Source organism: Toxorhynchites rutilus, chromosome 2 (assembly GCF_029784135.1).
Source record: "Toxorhynchites rutilus septentrionalis strain SRP chromosome 2, ASM2978413v1, whole genome shotgun sequence".
Classification (NCBI taxonomy): Eukaryota; Metazoa; Arthropoda; class Insecta; order Diptera; family Culicidae; genus Toxorhynchites; species Toxorhynchites rutilus.
Genome location: NC_073745.1, coordinates 271,536,477 through 271,557,977, shown reverse-complemented (window position 1 = coordinate 271,557,977; position 21,501 = coordinate 271,536,477). Strand labels below are relative to the sequence as shown.

The 21,501-nt window shown below is 37.4% G+C and overlaps 1 protein-coding gene and 1 pseudogene across 2 annotated transcripts; one reads left to right on the top strand and one right to left on the bottom strand.

Moving 5' to 3' along the window:
• Positions 1–277: 277 nt before the first annotated feature.
• Positions 278–427, top strand: LOC129772228 (U4 spliceosomal RNA; annotated as a pseudogene).
• Positions 428–17,110: 16,683 nt separating this feature from the next.
• LOC129768475 (translocon-associated protein subunit beta) lies at positions 17,111–18,435 on the bottom strand. 2 transcript variants are annotated; one of them, XM_055770160.1, is made up of 3 exons: positions 18,266–18,435; positions 17,955–18,190; positions 17,111–17,834 (listed from the first exon to the last, which is right to left on the bottom strand). In XM_055770160.1, the coding sequence occupies exons 2-3, from the start codon at positions 18,148–18,150 to the stop codon at positions 17,449–17,451; spliced, it is 582 nt and encodes a 193-aa protein (XP_055626135.1). In that variant the 5' UTR covers positions 18,151–18,190; positions 18,266–18,435; the 3' UTR covers positions 17,111–17,448. The 2 variants fall into 2 exon arrangements, with proteins under 2 accessions (XP_055626135.1, XP_055626134.1); XM_055770159.1 differs by having other exon boundaries at positions 17,955–18,156; positions 18,266–18,428.
• Between the last annotated feature and the right edge of the window lie 3,066 nt (positions 18,436–21,501).

Here is a 21,501-nt window from a genome sequence, read left to right as displayed (position 1 = left end):
AAGAAACTTTGCATACTTGAAATATTTAAAAAAAAATTAGACTGCTTCTTGAAGAGAGCCAAAGAAATTTCAAGATTTTTTACAAAAACATGTGACCCAAAAATATTGATGAAACGAATAGTAGTTTGGCTGGATACTGGATATCCGGCCAGCTTCGAGGCCGGATAGTCGGATATTCGGTGCAAATAAAGTGTTAAATGTGAAAGAGAAAAAAACACAATTTTAAATAATTTTTTTACGAATATTAAATTTTTCATTTAGAATAAGAATACAATTTAGCTTTGCACAGTGGCGATATCGTAACCAATGAGGTTAAACCGAAGTGCGATTATTGCCAATTGAATCATATGTTTCGGCGATTAGTCGTTTAGATTTGGTAATTTCATCCTTTACCAACTCAGCTAAAATTGTTTGAAAAAAAGTATACCAGATAGAAAAAAAAATCAAATAATACATGAACAACTTACCAAGATATATGATAGCAGAAGCAACAACAAGTGGAGATTGATAGTAGAGCTTTTTAAAAATAATAAAAATCAAATGAGGATTCCTCGTTGATTGTTTTCTACAACTGTGTGAAAATTAGGTGAAAAAATAAAAATATTAAACACGATCTCAATTTGCGTATATTCAACAGATATTTCTGTGGAGGGTGCTTCATGAGGGCACGCAACCATATTAGCATGATCGAGGAAGCGAGCACTCAATACAAAAACAATCTTTTCAGAGCTGAAATCAAATGACAGTTCAGCTAATTTAACGGATCACTCAACCCAAATGTTTAAATTTAATATTTATTATTCAATGAAAGGGTGTACCTATGTTATAGATATCCATAATTATAGAAAGCTGATAAAACTAAATATACCTGAGTAGAAATGACCGGTGATTCCAAGGTAGTTTTTAACCTTCATTATCTCCGTCCATATGTCAAAAGTGATGCACATGAAGTTTACGCTTGCTAACTTGAACCTTACGATTTCTTTTAAAGCATCATATTTATTATTTAGAAGACTAGTGAACTTACAGCTCCGCTGTAAGAAATGTACAGCGGAGCTGCAACCTTCATTAGTTGGCGCAAACCTGGTTTAACGACTGTATTCAGCGGAAGATTAAATTTGCAAATCATATGCATGATTGAGTTCAGTATTTGCTTTTCTTTGACGTCATCTTAAGATACAAAAACATGGTCATGTTAGATAAAAAAAAATGTGTAGCCTAACTCTTTACTTAAAAAATAATGTTTTATTAATCGCGATTACTGTGATAATTATTCGTTCATATTTTGATTATGCATTATTCGATACACAATTACTCGATTATAATCGAAGATATTCAATTATTGGAATTAATCGAAAGATTAACCGACGTGTCTACATGTCAGTTGGGTGAACTATTATTCCCACCGACATGTTTCCCTAACACGACCATCAAAACCAAGGTGCCTTACATTACATGACGTTTGTTCAAATTCTTTACTTTTTTTTTATCCCATTTATTTATTTAAGGCTCATTAGCATTTTGGCTGTAACAGAGCCGAATTTTAATCGTGTACATGTCACATGGTTATCATATATCTATAATTAGCATATTACACAGTTGCCATTCGCCAGTATTCCTTCTATACCATTATACATATGGTACATTCACACAGTAGCCATTTAGGCGTAAGAGTATTCTTTTCTGTTCTTCCATTATCCAGTTGGACCACCGGACAGCGGAGACAGTTTATTGATCATTGTTGAGTTATTTATAGAACAGCAGCCCGATGTGTCTTGCAGAGCTGAGCAGTTGTATGGATAAATCGATCTTATTCCGACCATGGATCGATCACCATCGCTGATGATTGTTGCGTGGACGCAGTTATTCTGTAACAACACAAAGATGTTCAATGAGGGTCCTGAGTTTTGAACTCACGATCGATCGCTTACTAAGCGAACGCGCAACCAATGTGGCTACGGAGAGCCCCCCCCAATTCTTTACTTACACAGCAAATATTTGAATTCATTTGAATTCGAAAAATTCATCAAGGGGGACCCCTGTCTGGAAGGTCGAAAAATAATGAATTTTTGTGATTCTTTTTCGGATGTTAGGAATAAAGTGTTCGGGTATTTTGTTTATTGTTTAAGATATATTTGAAAATGTATTTTACATTTTTTAGTGCCCCAATAATGATTGTTACGCGGTTGACAGCTGGAAACGTAGATACTGTCTGAAAATTGGTACCTTACTGTTGGTATCGGTTCTGAAGCAGAGGGGTGTCGCAGATCGAATTTCAATGAATATTTTGAAACTTTAGGACAATACCTAAAGCGTTACATAGGGGTTGGGAAAATTCGAATAATTGCCAAAATGACGGCCATTTTTGTTAAAAATGGGTTATTTATCATAAAAAATCGCTGTTTAGAAACTCATAAAAAATCGAAAAAATGAGATACAAAAAACGGCTATGTAACGCTTCAAATAATTCATTTTTACATACTGATAAAAAAGTTCAGCCAAATCAGTCGAGTAGATCCTAAGATATCGATACCACCTGTTGGAAAAACATGGTTTCGAGAAAAACGCGTTTGAAAATTCGTACAGCAATACTATATCCCTTGAAGTGACTTCATACTTTTGGCTGTAACATTCCAACGAAATCAAATATTGAAAATTCCTTTCAGGATAACATTTCTGATGCTTCCCAAAAATGCAAAAAAACAAAAATACGATTTTTTCAATCTTCCAGACCGGGGTCCTCCCCTAACAGTTTAATCAATACTAACAAATGATTACTTAGTCAAAGGTCACGTCAATCTTATGGTTTTACCATAGATATAACCCACCCATTTTCTATAAGGAATGTAAAACAGTTTTATTCTAATAATGGTTTTATATTATTATTACTAGATTTTTGTGAGGGTATTGAGATAATTCGGTTACATACAATCAGCAATCAATTATTTTCATTGAGATTGAGAACAAACTTAGAACCGTCTTCAACGAAACGAAGCGATGGAGCTCAAAAAAACTTTGATGATATGAGTTGATAATAATTCAATTTCATCAACATTTTGATATTTCAGTAATCACACCTTATTTTAAATCACGTGTGAATGTTGTTTATGTGCTATTGTGTTATAATTTATCTTATGTTAATAAGAAATAATACTTTTCGAATATCCGGTATATATGCTGGTCGGATAGGCCGGATAACGGATAGTTATCGGATATCCGTTTCGTCTATCTCTACCTTATATTCCAGAAACTATAAAAAAAAACAAATTCGCCTATTAAGCGTATTCCAAGATATCAAGAATCCAATTGGACTTGAATCGGAGAACACACTAAACACACTAAATACATAAATACAAATAATCGGTCTCAAATGAAATGATTCGACTAATAGAATACATTACATCATGAAACCATTCCGAAAAAAGTTTCGTTTTAGGTGTAACATATGTGAAGATCTATGTGTTCTGTACATATTTGTTGTATACCTGCCTGCAGAATTAATATGAGTGCCAGTAACCTGAAAAGAAGATACTTACCTATGTAACGTAAACCTACCTGTACATTGATTGACCCCCTGAAAAAATTGATGAAAACCCCTTTGAATAGGTCTTTTAATTTATTGCTTCGTTTTCCTATAATCGTAGCCAAATTGGGAAGAAGTTATCAAGCCTAGCCAAGTATAGTTTGATGGAAAGACGGACCATCGTAGCCTTTGAAAACAGGTTAGGAGGTGTTCGAGGGCTCTACACATAAGGAAGTGTGTTTAACTTTGATAGAATTCCCCTCAGCTCCCAACAGACGCTTGAAAATTGATGGTGATCCTTGTAGTAACGACCCTGCTGAATAAGCTAGTCGTACATAGAAAGGCGACAATAAAAAGCATTCTAATGAATGAAATTGTTGCAGCGAGCTTAATGTTAGGACTTTAGATTAGTTTATGCCGCAAATGCCGCAAATGTTTGATTGTGATACGAACAGTTCTAGTAGTCATTACCAACGTATCTGTTACTTTTCTTAGTTTTGATATATACTCAATACGATCCACTCAATATACACAAATATTTGCGTAGACAACAATTTTGAGGCATTGTGGAAAATATCTCATTCTGTAGATGTGTTCGTGTAGAATGATCAATCTACTTGTATTTTGATGTTTGTTCTTCTGTTCCCGAAATGGCGTCCTCATAAAAAAAACCCATGACTGCCCGACAAGCCTTCAAAATGCAGGTTCTTGGAACAAACCTAAAACGCGCGAATAGTTGACTCCTCCTGGCACCTATAAGGGAAGTGGGGGCATAGTGGTCACCCTAAGGAATATGCCCATTTCTAGCGTCCACATACCGATTCAATTTCCGTTCCTCGAAACAAACATCATAGTAATTTCTATGCTAATTAATCGCTGAGATTAATCAAAAAATCTGTTCACCTCTCCTAGAATATGTGAACAGTCGTACAAATTGATGATTTGTCCAATAAATCAGATTGAATAAACTAAATTTAACGAGAAATTCCTTAGATACCATGCGCACAGAACTACGACCGAATGGCTATCAAGAGAGCCATTTCTGTTTTTGTTTGTATTTTGACATGCGACAGCTCTATTGAAGTACAGGGTGACTCAAAAGTCGCATCCACATTTGTCCACATTTGAATTGCGCGTTTCCTGGGGATTATTTCTTTGACAATTATGTCTTTGGGAACGATGAAGATGTAACATCGGACCTATGTAATACTGCGTTCCTCCGGCTATGTCTTCCACATTACTCACCGGTTTTTTGCCAGCTTGATAAAAGTAATGTCGAGAAAACTCAAAGTCGTGTTGGATTAGATACCGCGTTGTTGAAATGACTATAACTAGATAAATGATGAAATGAATATTCTAGAACGTCTAAACCTCAAAAATATTTAAAAAATCGAATTCTCCGGGTTCTAAACTAAAACATCCCATTAATATTGGATCTTTGTTGTGGAGGTGATGGTCGTTACTCATCCGATTATTGTGTTAAATGCATAGCCTTAAGTACATTATCGGAGAAAAAAGGTTGTCCCATATTTATTAATCGCTGCTAGCTAAACCCACATCGTGGATATAACCACTCGTATCCTTTTTCCGCATCGTAGGTAAAGGTCAATTTAATATTCAATCCACTGCTGTCGATAATAAACCGCTAGAAAAAAAAAGAATAACATTCAGCAGATACCCCACCCGTGGGTATCAGAGGTGCTGCTTCGAACCGTGATAAAATATCGGTTACAAAGAGTGGGTAACCTCTATAATTAACCTCTATAATTGAGCCCAACACGGTGAAAGGTACGAATAACATTGCAGTAAATGGATATTCATGGAATGGAAAGGGAAGATAGTAGCGGCGAGCGGGCTACTACTGTAAAGATAACTGGAATTATTCATTTATAGAATTCTGAATGGCAAGAATCCAAAAATAGTATACGATTCTATTTCAACGTTTATTCTCATAAATTGCTGATCGGAACTTTAAAACGGTATATACACGTGAGATATGGTTCGGAAACACGTTATGTCTCGTAACCCATATATTCGTATATTGTGCTATACTTAGCAACAATAGTGTTGTTTTTTATTCCATTATAAAGCTTTGAGTGACAAACGAATAGGAAGAACGAATGGAAGAATAGGAATAGGCATCAAGTTGTGCATCTCAACAATATTTTCAAAACTATAGATTCCAATGAAAGTAAACGAGTGAATGTTACCGAACTACTGATATCCGGAAGAATACCATTCTTTCAAGGGGGTATTCTAGTCTAAAAATTTGAAATAGTCAAATTTTTTCATTCATATTTTGGGAGTACGGACATTCAAGAATGTACCCTAGGAAGGACTTTCCGAAAAACTTATTATTTACCGAGTTAAAGACATTTTAGTGACGTTGTATGTAATGTTGTACGGCCTTGACTCTAAACTTCACACGCGTGTTTTTGGAAGTTTATTCAAGCTGGCATACACTTTTGAATTGAAGTCGGAACTTTATTCGCACCATCTCCCGACTCATGTCCAATCACTGTTCGTTAGATGCACTACTCTTCCGTCTCAATCTTGCCAGCAGCGATCTCTGCGTTTGTGGCCAAGGTTATCACGACATCGAGCACGTTATTTGGTCGTGCGGGGTATATCTGGTCGCCAGATCAAATTTAGAAAACTCCATTCGGCCCGAAGAAGACAGCCCAATGTGCCGGTGAGAGATGTGTTGGCTCGGTTAGACCTTGATTACATGTCCCATATATATGTTTTCCTCAAAGCTATCGATCTTCGTGTGTGATTGTCCCTATATCCTTCTACCCTTCTTTCCTTCCTTTGAGGGTAATTCGTCCCCTTGCTACAAAACATTAGAATAAATTGAATAAATTGAATGAATTGAAAATACACTATAGATATACGAATAGATTTGAGAATTGAGTGTTCATCAACATTGTTACGATTTTCTTATATCCCTTCCTTCTCCTAAAAATATGTCACCCTGCTAAACTCGAGTATACCGCGAGTAATCGGTTTCCCACCTTACTAACCATAGATGTAAGAAAATTGTTTATATATATAGTTTTAAAATTATATTTAAGAATTTGGCTCCTTTAAACCTATGTAACTGAGCCTGTAAAAATAAACGAATCAATTTTTTGTATACCTAATACCCCTTCGACGTTCATAAGAAACTGCAACTAATGGCACATTTTTTTAGTAAACCGCGATTCCATTCATGCTACATAACATAGACACATATTTTAACCTAATTTCATACAGTAAATTACAAGTATTCTAGGCTTGCTAAAATCAAACACACTCAGTATTTTCACAACACCTCCTCAAAGGCGAGTCATTCAAAAGATTGACTGAAGGTAGCCATGTGATCGCATTGTTTAACATCCAACGTCACGCTAACGCTAATTCTTCAACTTCGGTATGACGCTGATGTGAACACCTTTCTTCGAATCCGTAGAAGGTATCTTGTGTAAAATCAGGCAAGAAACTCAACAACACTTGCGAAAATAGCGCCACACCCACATTAAACCGACAAACATCACTTGGCAATTTCTTCAGTTTCTCATTGCACTATCGTAAAATGTGACCTGTGACTTGTGCTAGTAGCATATAAATCCTGAAGCTTGTGACGATGCCAGAACAAAACATTGAACTTGTTACGTCGATAAACTTTCGGATTGTAACGTGAATCAACAGCCTGAGCAGTCTCACGTTGTCATCGATAAAATACAATGCGACCTAGTGTGTAGAAATCAAATCATCCACTGTGAAAAAGCAATGAAGCCATAAAATAGCTGAGTTCAGACATATGAACAAATGAAATAAATTAGTCTGAGTCTGGATCAGGATCTTTTATCTGGGCCATCGACAATGTCAATACTAACGAAACTGAGATTAGTTCCACTATTCGTGTTGAAAGTATTGAACCGCGTATTCCGTCGGTGCAAGGCTGAAATAATTATGGATTTTCGGGTGAAATAAACATGCTTTCAAAATGTAAATTACCCTCTTCACATCAAATAGGTAGGGAATGATAGTATCTTTTTACTTCGGATTCTTTCAAAAATGGTGGTCCTAAACCGACTTCTCTATGGTCCTGTATTGACCCATCATTTTCCGCAGTCATAGTGGGTAGTTTCTATTCCTAATTGGCTGAAGATTACGTATATAAGTAACTAGCTGACCCGGCAAACTTCGTCCCGCCAAAATTTTTTTTGTTTTGTTATCAATACCTCCAAACTTTCACGTTCTCTTACTAAACGCAAGTTCATGAGTCCAATCGCAGGACTGTTCATTGATTGATCTACTAATCGACCCCGTTGAATTTACCTTTTATAAAAAAATCCCAGTACTTCTACCAAAACTCATCATTATAATATCAGATTATTTCATTTATTTGTATGGCAGTTCCCACCACGTCACACCCCCCCCCTACCCCTTCAGAGAGGGGGGTGGGGTGTCTAGCCACCATAGAATCATTTATTACACCCTAAAACCTCCACATGTCAAGTTTCGTTCCATTTGCTTAATTCATTCTCGAGTAATGCAGAAATTTGTGTTTCATTTATATGGCAGCCCATCCTTAGGGAGGGGGCTGGAGTGTCTAACCACCATAGAAACATTTATTGCACCCTAAAACCTCCAAATGCCTAATATGGTTGCATTTGCTTGATTGATTCTCGAGTAATGCAGAAATTTGTTACAAATCCCACAGTAAGAAAATTTTTCGTGAGTTCCGTGAATACGGCTGATTGCTGGAGGCGATATAATTACTAAAAAATCATTTTTTCTGCTTAATCCTTTCACTACGAGCGTCGTCTATAGACGACATCCGCGCGATGACCTGTGTGTACGAGCGTCGTCTTTAGACGACATCAGGTTGATACTACACATCGATCACACCAGCGCGATGTGCATACTTTCTTTTCATATGTGAAAGGGTTAATACTAATCTACAATCCACAATCCACATGTCGTGCGATAAGGAACAAAACTAGGGGTAGTGGAGGCAAATTGGTCATGGGAGGCAAAGTGGTCACCTGCTTATTTGGTAGTATTACTATTGACTATTGACACCGTATCGATAGGCACCTTGTGTTTGAAGAATTTCATGAATTTTGAGACACCCTGTACTTCAGTAGGGCTGTCACATATCGAAATATAAATAAGAACAGAAATTTCTCTCTCGATAGCCATTAGGCCGTAGTTCTGTGCGCATGGTATCTAAGGAATTTAAATTTAGTTTATTTAATCTGATTTATTGGACAAATCATCAGTTTGGACGTTTGTTCGCATATTCTAGGACAGATGAACAGATATTTTGTTGAATCTCAGCGATTAATTAGCATTGAAATTATTTTGATGTTTGGGGGCCAAACTGGTCATAGGTGAATATCGACTTACAATGCTCTGTTTACTAAAGCTGATATACCGCATTACATTCTGCTCTTGAAGAGGATCCTTTTGTGGCTTTGACCCTGAATAAATATGCCACTCCAACTTAAACAAGCCTCATTATGCGGAACGTTATGTGTTTCGTACAACGTTTTTGTATGCATGAGAAAATTTGAATTGAGACTCTAGGTGAATAGACCAAGCTTATTTCATACATGTACCTACTATATCGAATATGATTTGTACAAATTAGCTTAAATCTATCCCATTTAGCTTGATATGTGCGCGTGACCACTTTGACCCCACTAGGTGACCACTTTACCTCCAAGCAAAAAAAAAGTTCTATTTTTCACCTTTTTTTCTAATGATGCAAATTGTACTATTTTGAATTTTCATAGTTAAAGCCGTATGTTATCTTGAACAACAATGAGTTGAACTATAATATTCTTAGAAAAACGGGAATTATAGCGATATGCGGACGCTGGAAATGGGCATATTCCTTAGGGTGACCACTATGCCCCCACTTCCCCTACCAATTTTCATGGAAATCTGAGAACGAATATATCGGTTTGACGTGGAATGGCTGAATATTCAATGAATCGCCACAAATTTTTGTTCATGCAGATTGAGAGCAGATCGTCCTATTTGAGCTGCTGTTGTTGTTGTATTATTAGTCCAATTGAAAATCGTGTTGACGTATTTAGCTTCGTGTGCCGTTAGCTTGAAGCGAAAATTGCAATAGATAAACTATTGATTCACCCTTATATATACTTATCATTATTCAATCCATACAGAACGCAGGAGTCATCTCGTCCAGGGTCACAGAGGTGGGGTTACCATCTGTCCTGATTTAGCAGGACATGTCCTAGACATGTCTACCCTTTGTTCTGATTTTCATGAGAAATTAAATTTTGTTACATATTCAGAATTGTTTTCAGTGTATTGTTTTTCAGAAAAAACCTTTTTATTCAAGACTAGAGCTTTATGAGCATATAAAGAGTAGCAGTTGGATCTTGCACGAGATCTTTCAACTATTTTCATTTAGAGATTTTGTTTCACTGGCTACGATGAAGTTTTTGTGTTTTTTCTCGTTATTCGAAATTGTTTTTTTAATCAAATATCTAAACGAAAGTGTCATTTCACCGACGAACTGCGCCAGAAGTACCCCTTTGCCACAAAAAAAACAAGGATTATGAGGCCAACGCTGCATATGCTGCATGTCGGTGGCTCATAGCGGTATTTAGATTTAGCCATTTTGTAGAAACAGAAGTAGTTCGAAATCAATATTAAAGGTAGATCTGATTAGGAAAAGCATATCCAAACACCGAAACATTGCCCGAATATTCGATTGGGATCCACTTCCAAATCCATGCTGAACTATGTGGTGCAGAAATCCAGCCGCTCAGAAAATTTGGTTTGCAGGAGTTCTTGTGTTTCATATCCGTGGCCAGTGTTGCCACAATTTCATCTGTGCCAAAAGGGATAAAAATCTTTTTCATGGGTACTTTTTCTTCCAAAAATCTGTAAAAATCCAACCTCAAGTATCCTTAGAAAGACTAGATAGGAAAACAGTTGAGCCGCAAGCCCAGATCGAACGGCCGAGCACGCCTAGTTTGACCTGAAATGAATTAAGAATTCATGAAGGAACTATTGGATATCACTTTGACTCGGGATGACACGAATATCAAATTGTGATAAAGTTTCTTAAGTCAAATAAAAAAAAACTTTGACTCGGGACATACGGAGAGCGAAGTCGTCCCTATGATTCGCAATTTTTATGGACCTATTGTTAATATCAAAACATACAGGAAGTGTTATCCTAGATTCCGCAAATATAGGATTTTCATGGACTTGCCGTGGTTATGCCGTCTACATGTTATCGAAAATGTTGAGCAGATCCGTGATGACTTCATGGATAATTCAAAACAGTCAACGAGGTCTTTGACTAAAGATATCCGTGTTCAGCTGCCAATATGTCTAGAATGCTTCATTCCCTTGGTGACGCATCTCGCAGAATGGGCTATCACATAACAGGTTCTCCGGGTATCATATTATAGAGACAGGCTGAGTTGTCTCAAGTTATGCTGGAAAGAAGCAATGTGAAGGGAGCCAGACAAATATGATAACATCAGCGTCTGGATGAAGCACTCAAAATTTCTCGTATCTTCTCAACGAAGTACGGCGAGAACTTTTTCGACCTCACTGTACGGATAGCTTCGCCAGAGCTAGGACTATCCGTTACAATGTAATAGTGTTTATCAAGTGGTGAGGCGACGTTGTCCAACGCCCAGTGTATCATCCGACCTAAGCTCAACAGATTATCACTTGTTCAGTGACATGGATTTCCTCACGAAGTATTTCAGCAGCATGTCAGATTTATTCTTTGCTAGAGGTATAGAACAGCTCTAGACTAGGTTGTAGCAAATACGGATACTTTTGTAGCGAATGATGGGAAATGCGTGCCGTAGGAATAGGTGCATGAAAGATGCAGGATAGTAGGAATAGGACATGGAAAAAAAAGAAAGAAGAGACTCCTAAGGGTGCTCATACACTGTTTGACCGAAGCCAAATATTTGACTCTTTTTGACAGATAAAATTTGGTCAACGTGTACTGTGCTTCATCTATACCTGTTCCTCAGAAACGCCGATGTCAACGTTTAATGATGTTTCCTTCGTTGTGTCCCCGTTTCATATCCCTCCTATCCAAACGATAAACTTTTACTTAGTCGCGGCAATACATACACACACTCTTTACAGATACACGGGCCAAAGGTTGTGCAGTCCACTGATCATTCAACAAGAGCCAAAGGTTGTACCGCTTATGACAACTCTACACGAGCTGATGATTGCGCCGGCTAGTGACCATTCTATACTGGATTCCTCGAGTCGAGAAAGACGCACCACGCTAGATATGGGGTACAGACTAGGGGGGCGTTGCTGATTAATGGTCAGCTGCATCCCAATAGGAGGTATCCCGTGTCGGGCACACGTACAGAGCATCGAAGACTGCAACATACCAATTATGAGAACACTTGTAATACTAACCTCGAGCCAACCGCGAGTAATCGGTTACATATTACTAACATAGTTGTAAGCAAACATTGTCGAAATATTGAACTCCCGGCCCCGTTAGGCTGACGCCATATGAGCCTTAATAAAAATATATATTTTGGATAAAAAAAAACGTGTACTGATCAAATATATTCTACACAAAACACGACAAGCAAATATTCAATTATTGTATGCCTAAAATATTTTTTCAGTCTGTTCTTCGGACCTGTCGGTACATGGTTAGGTTACCTAGGATATTTCAGTTGATTTTTTTCCATGTTCGGTGTTTGATATTGTTTACTACTGTTTAAAATTGAAGAGTGGCAAACAAAATAGTGTTTGTACAAATATCAAATCAAACCTTATCTGTCAAAAAATATCAAATATTTGACCTCCGGGCAAACAGTGTACGGCCACCTTAAGCCAAGAACTGTATGTTTTACACTACTAAGGACTAAGCTTGAATGATGGGTCCATAACACGAGGTCTCACTGCTTGTATCAATTCCAGTAGATATGAGATTCAGCCGGGGTATAACGCTAGTGTCCCTATATGGACCATACCGTTCCGAGAAGAGGCACAGAAGGTAGCAAACCTCCAGTGCCTCTATGGGTTGTACCCCCCGTGTCAGAGAAACCGGAGTGTGAAAAAGGTGGTGTCACACGTTAGGTCGGCCATACTTTCCGTATGAGAGGTGCAAGTATGTGAAAATGGTGATATTCCAACCGTTGTTCCGCCATATATCACGTATAGAAACTTTACAACTTCGTGTGAGAGGTGCTGAAGTATGCAGAGGGTTGTACAACTTATGTGAAAAAATGAACAATTCTGTTGGAGTGCACCGTTGATTGCTCTCCGCTTGTGAGATATGATACATCACTGAAATACGTGGCGGAACAACCTCTTTGCAGAGGGTTTACTGAGTAGCTGATGCAAGGCGGAGCACTGTCTCGTCATTCTGCGTATGAGGTGTACGAGTGATCGCATAATGGACGCTGATGCTCCGTGTGAACATATGAACGACACAGTAGATGTCAGGTATAGCATGATGGGGCATCTCTTCTATGTAGAAAGCCAGAAAGATGGTGACAGTGGCGTCGAGTGAAGCTTTTGCACCCGGGGCGGAAGAGTCGCTTTGCATATACCAAACCCCCCCCCCCCCCCTGATTGGCTTATTTCAATAAATTTTGTAAACAAAGTAAATTTTTTTCAGTGTTGCCAATAAAAATAAATAGCGGTGGATTTGTATTGAATTTAGAAATAGTGAAATTAATGAATAGTACGATATTTAGTTTAAAGGAAATGTGAAGGAGTTATATGCAAGTTTATGTATGTGTTTTTTCACACACATAATTGTCAATTTAGCTTCGTTAGGTCCCTAATGCGATTTCATATTTCGGAATATAATTTCCATTGCTAAGAAGAAATGGAGAGTCTCATAATTCACTATGCAGATGGGAGAGTTGTTAGCTCTTGCTCGTAAATATGAAAAAAGAGATGATTGATGCCATCCATGTTGTGTTTTGCTGACTACCAATTTTTACACTGCTGACATGTTCTTTCCCGCTGATTTATTTTGATGATGTAAAGAGCTATATAGAACAACGAATTTTGTTCTGTTCTGTCGAGGAAAGTTTTCGCTTTATCGACAGTGTACTCATAGTCGAATTCAATATTCATGTCATCCACATTATCACTAAAATTAGATCAAGCTTAAATTCGATATGATGTCGATGCTGCTTCACTGTCCATCAATTTCTGTGCTGAACATTCTTCTCGCCGCTTTGATAACAAGTCCATCAATCCAACAAGATGTTCTTGTGTATCGGCTGTATACGAAGCATTCGGTACTATGGTCATGTGTTGCAAAAGAGTCACAATTCTCAAGTCGTTCCTGAATTGCAATTGAGTTGAGCGTCGTTGTTTTGCACGGCGAAAAGACTCTTCCGACAAACTTGGACGAGTTGTTATGGATATCATTATTATATTATAGATATGGGCATTCAAAAGACTTATTTTATCTTTTTAAAACATATTTTTGAGATTGCCTAGTTGAAAATATGAAAAAAACATTAAATTCGCACCAACCAAATGTTACGATTTATAAAAACAGAAATTATGAAAATCCGAAATTTTAAAATATTTGGCAACTCTGGCATCTTCATGTCATGGCTTCGTTTTTGGACGACGAAGAAGAGTAAGAAGCCAGTTGTCTGATTTTATCTTAGGGCAAAACGGTTCATTTCAGTGAGCGGCTCAGAGTCGATCGTTCATTGAAACGATCCGGCTCATTTGAGAGGCTCTTTTTTGAACCGCGGCTCTTCTTCTTCTTCTTTTTGGCTTTAAGAGGGTTTAAACTTTTCAGATCATTCGCCTCTAGCTGACACCGCGGCTCTTTTTGAGCCGAGACTCTTTTGAACCGAGCTTGGGGGTGTGCTGCCATACAAATCAAACACACAAAAAAAATATGCAAAACTCGAGAACTAATCAAGCAAATAGAACCAAATTTGTCATGGTTTTAAGGGACAAGAAATGGTGGTTCGCACGCCTCATCGTGACATCGTGACATGAGTTGTCAGTCCTTTTGATGTTTGCGCTAACGAAATTGATCTTTGTTCGAAAGATAAAATGTATATTCAGGTGAAAAAACGCACTCCTATATCTTATAACTACAGTAATTTACATTTAATGCGACATGTCGAGGCACCACTCAGTGTCGCATTAGAAGAGATTGTGACCTGTAATTGGACATTCACGCTGACAGTGGTCAGTGTCGACGTCTGGTGGCGACTTTCAATTCGGGCTCCGAACTAGATAGTATAATCTCTATTAGATTAGAAGGCACGAATGCAGTTTTAAAATGTTAAAATTTGAATGAAAATTTCTACATTATGTTATTTAATTACTTGAAACACGTATTTTTTACTCTTATTTAACCGTTTGTCCATACATTTCTGATATTTTGACTGAAACTTTTCATTAAAATTGAAATTGTCTTCAAACACAATTTTCGTATGAGATATTTTCACCACCTGTAAAAAAAAGTGTATTTTATTTAAATAGAATGCTAATTCGATACGGATAGATTAACTTTTATTCATAATTGTAATTTTGAATACGTGTTCATTCCGCCTGAAAATTATTTACTATCTTCAACGCTCCCGAAATCGTGGAACAAAGCTCAGTGCCGTCAACGCGAATATCAACAAACACAGCACAAACGAAAAACAGAATGTGAAAAACAAGTTAGAACCAGAAAAGAAAAACAGCAAAATGGACTCAATTTTCGTAGACATTGGTGAAGGATACATGCAAGGAGAATATTTAGATGAACATTTAGAAGATCTACTACCGGCCAACATTCATTCGAGCTGTTCTATTGCTTTAGAACAAATCACCGTCAGCGAAGCTAACAGCAAGCCTGATCAAAATGACCGTCCAGTGAAATACAAGAGACGAAAGTATAATGTATACCGACGAGCAATTGGCCAAGCCTCTGGTGGTGACTTTTTCGAGGCCGACCATGAAGAGCAAGATTGCGATGCTAACGAAAATGCTGAGGGTGATCTTAGTACTTCGGTTATATGTACTCTTGGAGCAGTCAATCCGAAAAACGCAATGATTATAAGTAGGCTATCAGCATCATGGATGTACTCAAAAATGTTCTTATTGCTGTTGGTGATGACCGTAAATTAGTGGAAGCCGAAAAATGAAAAAACGAATATGAAAATGAAATTATTCGCCTTCTTGACGAATAACAATAGTGAATTTTAATTAAGTATATGGCATGATAACAAAAATACAAAATGAATGATTGTAACACCATAAATTGTTTTGATTGGAAAAATGGTTGAAAATACTCCTAAAAATTTATCGTGTTGTAAAAACTCGCACAATGGTATATTCGTGTTGACGGCATTGATTCTTCACTTTTAGTTTATCGAACTGTTCCTGATAATCGGGCTGCTCTCGGATTAGTATTGCGACTGTGCCTCATTTCACACCCACTGCTGCTCCCAAGTCTTCCGACTCGGCGTATAGCAATATGGGATATTGCGTTTCTCACAAACAGATGGCAAGTGACACATGATTTCCACTTTTCTGCAGCGAAAATGACAATCCTGTAAAAATTGAGATGCGAATTAGAGACTTCCGATTAGATATTTGACTTTATTCAACATTTTTATAAATTGCAACCTCCATTTTTACATGGGGTAAAAAAACCTCATACGAAAATCGTGTTTGAGAACAATTTTATATTATATATAATGAAAGGCTTCAGTCAAAATATCAGAAGTGTATAGACAATCGATTAAATAAGAATCAAAAGTACGTGTTTCAAGTAATTAATTAACATGGTGTACAAATTTTCATTCAAATTTTATTATTTCAAAACTGGCTTCGTGCCTTCTAATCTGATATAGATTACACTATCGAGTTTTGTCCCAAATTGAAAGTCGCCACCAGACGTCGACACTAACCACTGTCAGTACGGATTCACCTCTGTCCAATTAGATGTAAACATGTCCAATTAAACGTGTCGCATTACAGGTATGTCCAATTAAAAAAATGTCGCATTAAATGTAAATTACTGTATATAAATGAAAACGCCAAATGTGTAGGTAAGCGCAAAACTCGAGGAAAGAATCGTCCGATTTGGGATGTCATCATTTTGCATTTCATTTAACGGAGAAACATGTTAATTGCAAGTGATTGAAAAATCTTGAACGAGAATTGTGTCTAAAAGTAATTTGATATTATAGTGACGAGTTTTGGTAGAAGTACTAGGAAATTTATAGTAAAAGGTAATTGTAAATGGTCAATTAGAAGATCAATCAAAGAACCGTTCTACGATTAAACCCATAACGTTCGCTTAGTAAGAAAACGTGAATGTTTGAAGGTATTGATAGCAAAAAAAACCGTATAATGGTCAGTCGATTCTCAAAAACCTCCAACTGTCCTCTCTCTTTTGCATAAATCTCTAGAATGGTAATCGAAATGCAAAAAAATGGCATTGGAATCATTACATCGATTTTCGATAAGAGACTATAGTCTCATGCAAGGACTCCTTTGAATGGCAAGCCGCTTTGATCCGACCAGATAGAAGATAATACGCCGACTTTCGGACACGTAAATTATGAACAAGTCTTACGAAACAACAGATTTTTACTCCTTTCTACCGTTTATTCGATGATACAATTCAAAGCAACAAACAAAACTTCGCAATTCCTGCTCGCTCCTTCGAGCATGCGGCATCTTTTTTTCTCTCCTTGTTCGAAATTATTAGAGGACAACGACAAAAAAAATCATGAATGGGAGGGATGAGAATTAGAACAAAAAACATTCTTATATGTAATAAATTAGTCTTTTCAAGAAAAGAAAATCTAGTTTCTCACTTCGAACACATTGGAGCAGGAAAAATCTGCCCCAGGTTGCGATCACGATGGTTGGCCTAACCTTCCCTAGCACCTAACTGTAGCTGCATTTTAGTTGACCTTCTTCGCCGGCTTGGCCAACTGTTCGTACTTAGACTTAGAAACGAACCACAGGCCATAGGGGAAAGCAAGCGATGGCAGGGTCATGATCGCGAACGCGAACCAGTCCAGATAGTGCGATGAGAACTGCTTGTTGAATTGGGCCTCTCCCACGATGGTACCCTCACCGGGTTCCGAGCTGACGGCATACTGCAGAGTTGTCGATTCCTCCGTTTGCTGGTAGCTCACTTCGGCAGCGGTGAAGTTGAAATAACCGTAGGCTTTTGGCTGCACAACTGCGATGTGGGTAACATTGGTCTGTGGAGCGATACGGTCGATGGTAGCGGCCAACTGTCCACCCACCACAGCGAATGCCTCCGGGTGGAAGCCATTGTCGACTGCAAGTGATGCAACATAAAATTGAAAAAGACATCCAATGGAAGTGAAGGATAATAGTGCGATATCGAACGACAAACTCTAATAATTAATAAGGGAAAGGCAACAAAATAGAAACTCACCTAACTGTACATTGACGGCGGCTCCCGAGCCAACGTTGTAAAGCGTATATTTAACAACTATATCACGATTTTCGACCAGATATTTGTTCAGGATCTGCTTGGAAACAAGCAGCCGGGCGGAACTCTCCTCATTAGCAAAACCGGACTGGCTAAGGGCAAGTAACCCTAGCACAACAGCGTACACAAAGTTCCTCATGTTTGTCTATAAAAAAACAAACTGTTAACGACGTGGAATACTGTGAGGAAGTATCATGAAGTTTCTTCAATGAAAAAGTCAGCACCACGAATATTTCGAAGGCAGCAATACTTACGCGTATCAGTATCGTAAATAGCAAAACAGTGTAATTGTTAATATCGAACTACTTCACCGATTTCTCGCACAATGTGTGTACACGTCCGCCGTCGTTGCAGTGAAATGGGATGAAAGGCAAATGACAGCCTCACATTGCATCAAATTCAATCCAACACCGCAAGCGAGTCAAAATACGTGTACGATAGCTGTCAAAGAGACTGTCAGAAAGAGAAATGCGAATTTAACAGATTTGTCTGTAAATTTTAAAGACATTACTCGCGTAATTTTCAAAAAGGTCCAATGAAACAATTGTAAAAGATAATGAATGCAAACCAAGGTCAAGCGGACTAATTGAAGTATTTTTCTCAAGTGCATTTCGTTTGAAAAAACAAAATCGGACTCGGAAGCATTGAAACAAATCGCTCAAAATTTGGAGGATGCATATAACGATGAGTTTTGCGAGCTCAGGCCAGCTCCGCGCATTACTGAGGTCGTCAAGCAGAAGTATACTGAATCAATGGATTATAAGTATAATCCAGTTGTACATACAGTTGTACTAGCGTTGTACTTCGAAAATTGTATGTTTGTCACCATGTACAGCGCTAGAACCATGCAAGCAACTCGGTACAATCGCTGTACCTGTACCGACCTATTATACCGCTGTACGTGGCTACAGTTGTGCTGTGCGCAGCGCCATAGACGGTTAGTGGTGAGTAGCATGAACAAACCGAATCAAAACACTTGGTATACATTCTTTTCATTGACTTTCTCTTGAGTTAATAACTCAGATTGGAAACATATTTGTTGTGTTTGATAGTTTAGACGCTAAATAAAAACCTTTTTCATTCAAATATTGGTGAAAATACAATGCAATATATTCAAATTTATGATTGTCAGCTTGACATGCGGTACAATGTACAACCAAAGTATGTGTGTCATGCTATCGTGGTACCTGTACAACGCTGTACACGTACAACGCTAGTACAGTTGTATGTCTGTCCATGGTATTACAAGCAGGAGCAAACACTGATCTTACTAACGAAACGCAAGTTAGGTGACGGAAGCTTCTATACACTACCTCAGGGCAAACATACAGCAGGTGAATCATCAAAATAAACTGCAGAAGGAGCTGGTGATGGAACACTGGGTCATGCGAACTCAATCGAATCTATTTTTCAAGTGCATTTTGCTTGAAGAAAAATTTTCCCCATGCTGTCAAACATTTCTCCTATAGAAGGAGCAAACGTTTTCGTGACTCAGGCTTTGCTTATTTAGCTCTTGTGACCGAGCTAGAATTGGAATAAATGTTATAATTTGTGTAATTCGTATTTTTAGTTGTTTTAATAAAAGGTAAAAGTTCCAATAATATAATTTTAATGTCCAGAATAACAAAAACCTTATTTTTGGTGAGAAGTAAAAATGAATTACAATTAAGTTCAATTAAAATCTGAGAGTTGGACAAAGATAACAAAATTGCTTAGGTTAGTGATACTGAAAAATATGAGCATAACGCTGAAGGGAACGTTTCCAATTTATATATTTCAGCCTAATTAGCTCAAAACTATTCAATCAATTACCAGAACACTATTATTTCGTATAATACTTACCACTATAAACATTAAATTTATAACACGTGATAAATTATGTGTTCAAATCCATCACTTTTTGCTTCGCGTTTTGTTTATATTTGCTTTAAGTAAAACTGACTGTCGAATTAAGCTTCGATTTTCCGAATTGTTGACAATTGTTTAGAGAAATGAATCGATAAGATGTAGCGAAAGATAGTAGAAAGAGTGATAGAGTTTTGAGTTAAAGAGTTTGAGAAAATTGAAAAATGTAGTTAAATTCTTTAGATTTAAATAGAATTGAAATCTTGAACAATTCAAGTTAGCGTAGGCGTAGAGATTACCTCTTTGATTACGGAAATGGCAAAAACAATAAATTGAAAAGCAGAAGAAAAAGGGAAAAAGGGAGTTGTAGGAATATACTATTTATGTCAGTTTATAGGATCGTTGCGCAAGCACGAAATTTATATTTAATATATTTCAGTTATGAGCCATATCCATATCCATAAAAGTAATTGTTGAAACCATATGTAACCGGAAAACCATCGATTTGTGAAGTGATTGTTTGAAAGATCTAATTTAATCTAATGTCACAATCATTAGAATTCTCGAGCGCAAATGATCTAATTTCTTCTAGAGACAATATGTATTCAGGCCACTTGAAGTTCTCCAGAATTTGAAGTAAAAGTCGCTTTGTTTTTGAACTCATTCTATATGCTTGTGGATTTTCTGCTTGAAAGAGTTTGAAAAAAGCAAGTAAATGACCCCGAGAAAAAAGTCTTAGAAATTCATAGAAATAATATCTCTCAAAAACCCACGTACGCTATCATACTGAAATGTCTTCACATATTTCATCGTGTCTTCAAAACGCCAAATGTCTTCACAGTAAGTCAAAAGTCTTCGAAATGAAGATATGTCTTCAAACCTGGCATCTCTGCACAGAACTCACAAAATTCGTCCCGATAGAATGTGAACTATTTCCTCTCTGTGAAAAAAATGCATGAATCCGGCAAATTCATGCGATTTTCGCGACTATATTCCTAAGGCGGCGGTGACACTGGATGCAGAAGAGTGGTCGTACGGATTGTATGCAATAGTGAAAGTAAACAACCACATTGAGTTGTATTGGTGTGGTTACATTGCTTCCCCCTTGCTTCGTTCGAATTCGCCAGCTTCTATCGAACAAAATTGTTTCTTTTCGTCAGTTATCGCACAATCAAGTTTTCGTGCGTACTCCGAGCCAATGTAACCTTACCCTTACTCTAAGGCCGAGGACATAGTTAACGCGGTGCGGTGCGGTGCGATGCGATGCGAAACGGAGCGATTAATTGGAGCTAATTGCGTGCTATGACATACTGATCTCTTTGGATCGCGCGTTTTTGGATGTTTCATTCCACTCCATTCTAATTGTAAACAGCACAAGGATGCCAGATATGATAACATGTCTTCATTTTGTGAACAGTTGAATTGTGAGATCGCTTTTATCTGTGAACATGATAAATGGAAAGCCCTTAATGTAACGTTTTCATTATATGCATTATGTAAATTAGAATAAAGTTATACAATTCATCGAAAAAAAAAAAAATAATTTAACAACTCCATCTATAATTTCGATGAGTTCGATTGTGAAGATATTTATGAAAATCGTCTAGCAACCATCACTTGCGTTCAATCGCGGTTAAGGTGAAGG

Excerpts from the sequence above, each read along its gene's own strand:
- LOC129768475 (XM_055770160.1), bottom strand. The coding sequence starts at position 18,150 with ATGAGGAACTTTGTGTACGCTGTTGTGCTAGGGTTACTTGCCCTTAGC. Across the intron at positions 17,835-17,954 it reads CGCCGTCAATGTACAGTTAG|TCGACAATGGCTTCCACCCG; the intron begins GTGAGTTTCTAT and ends CATCACTTGCAG.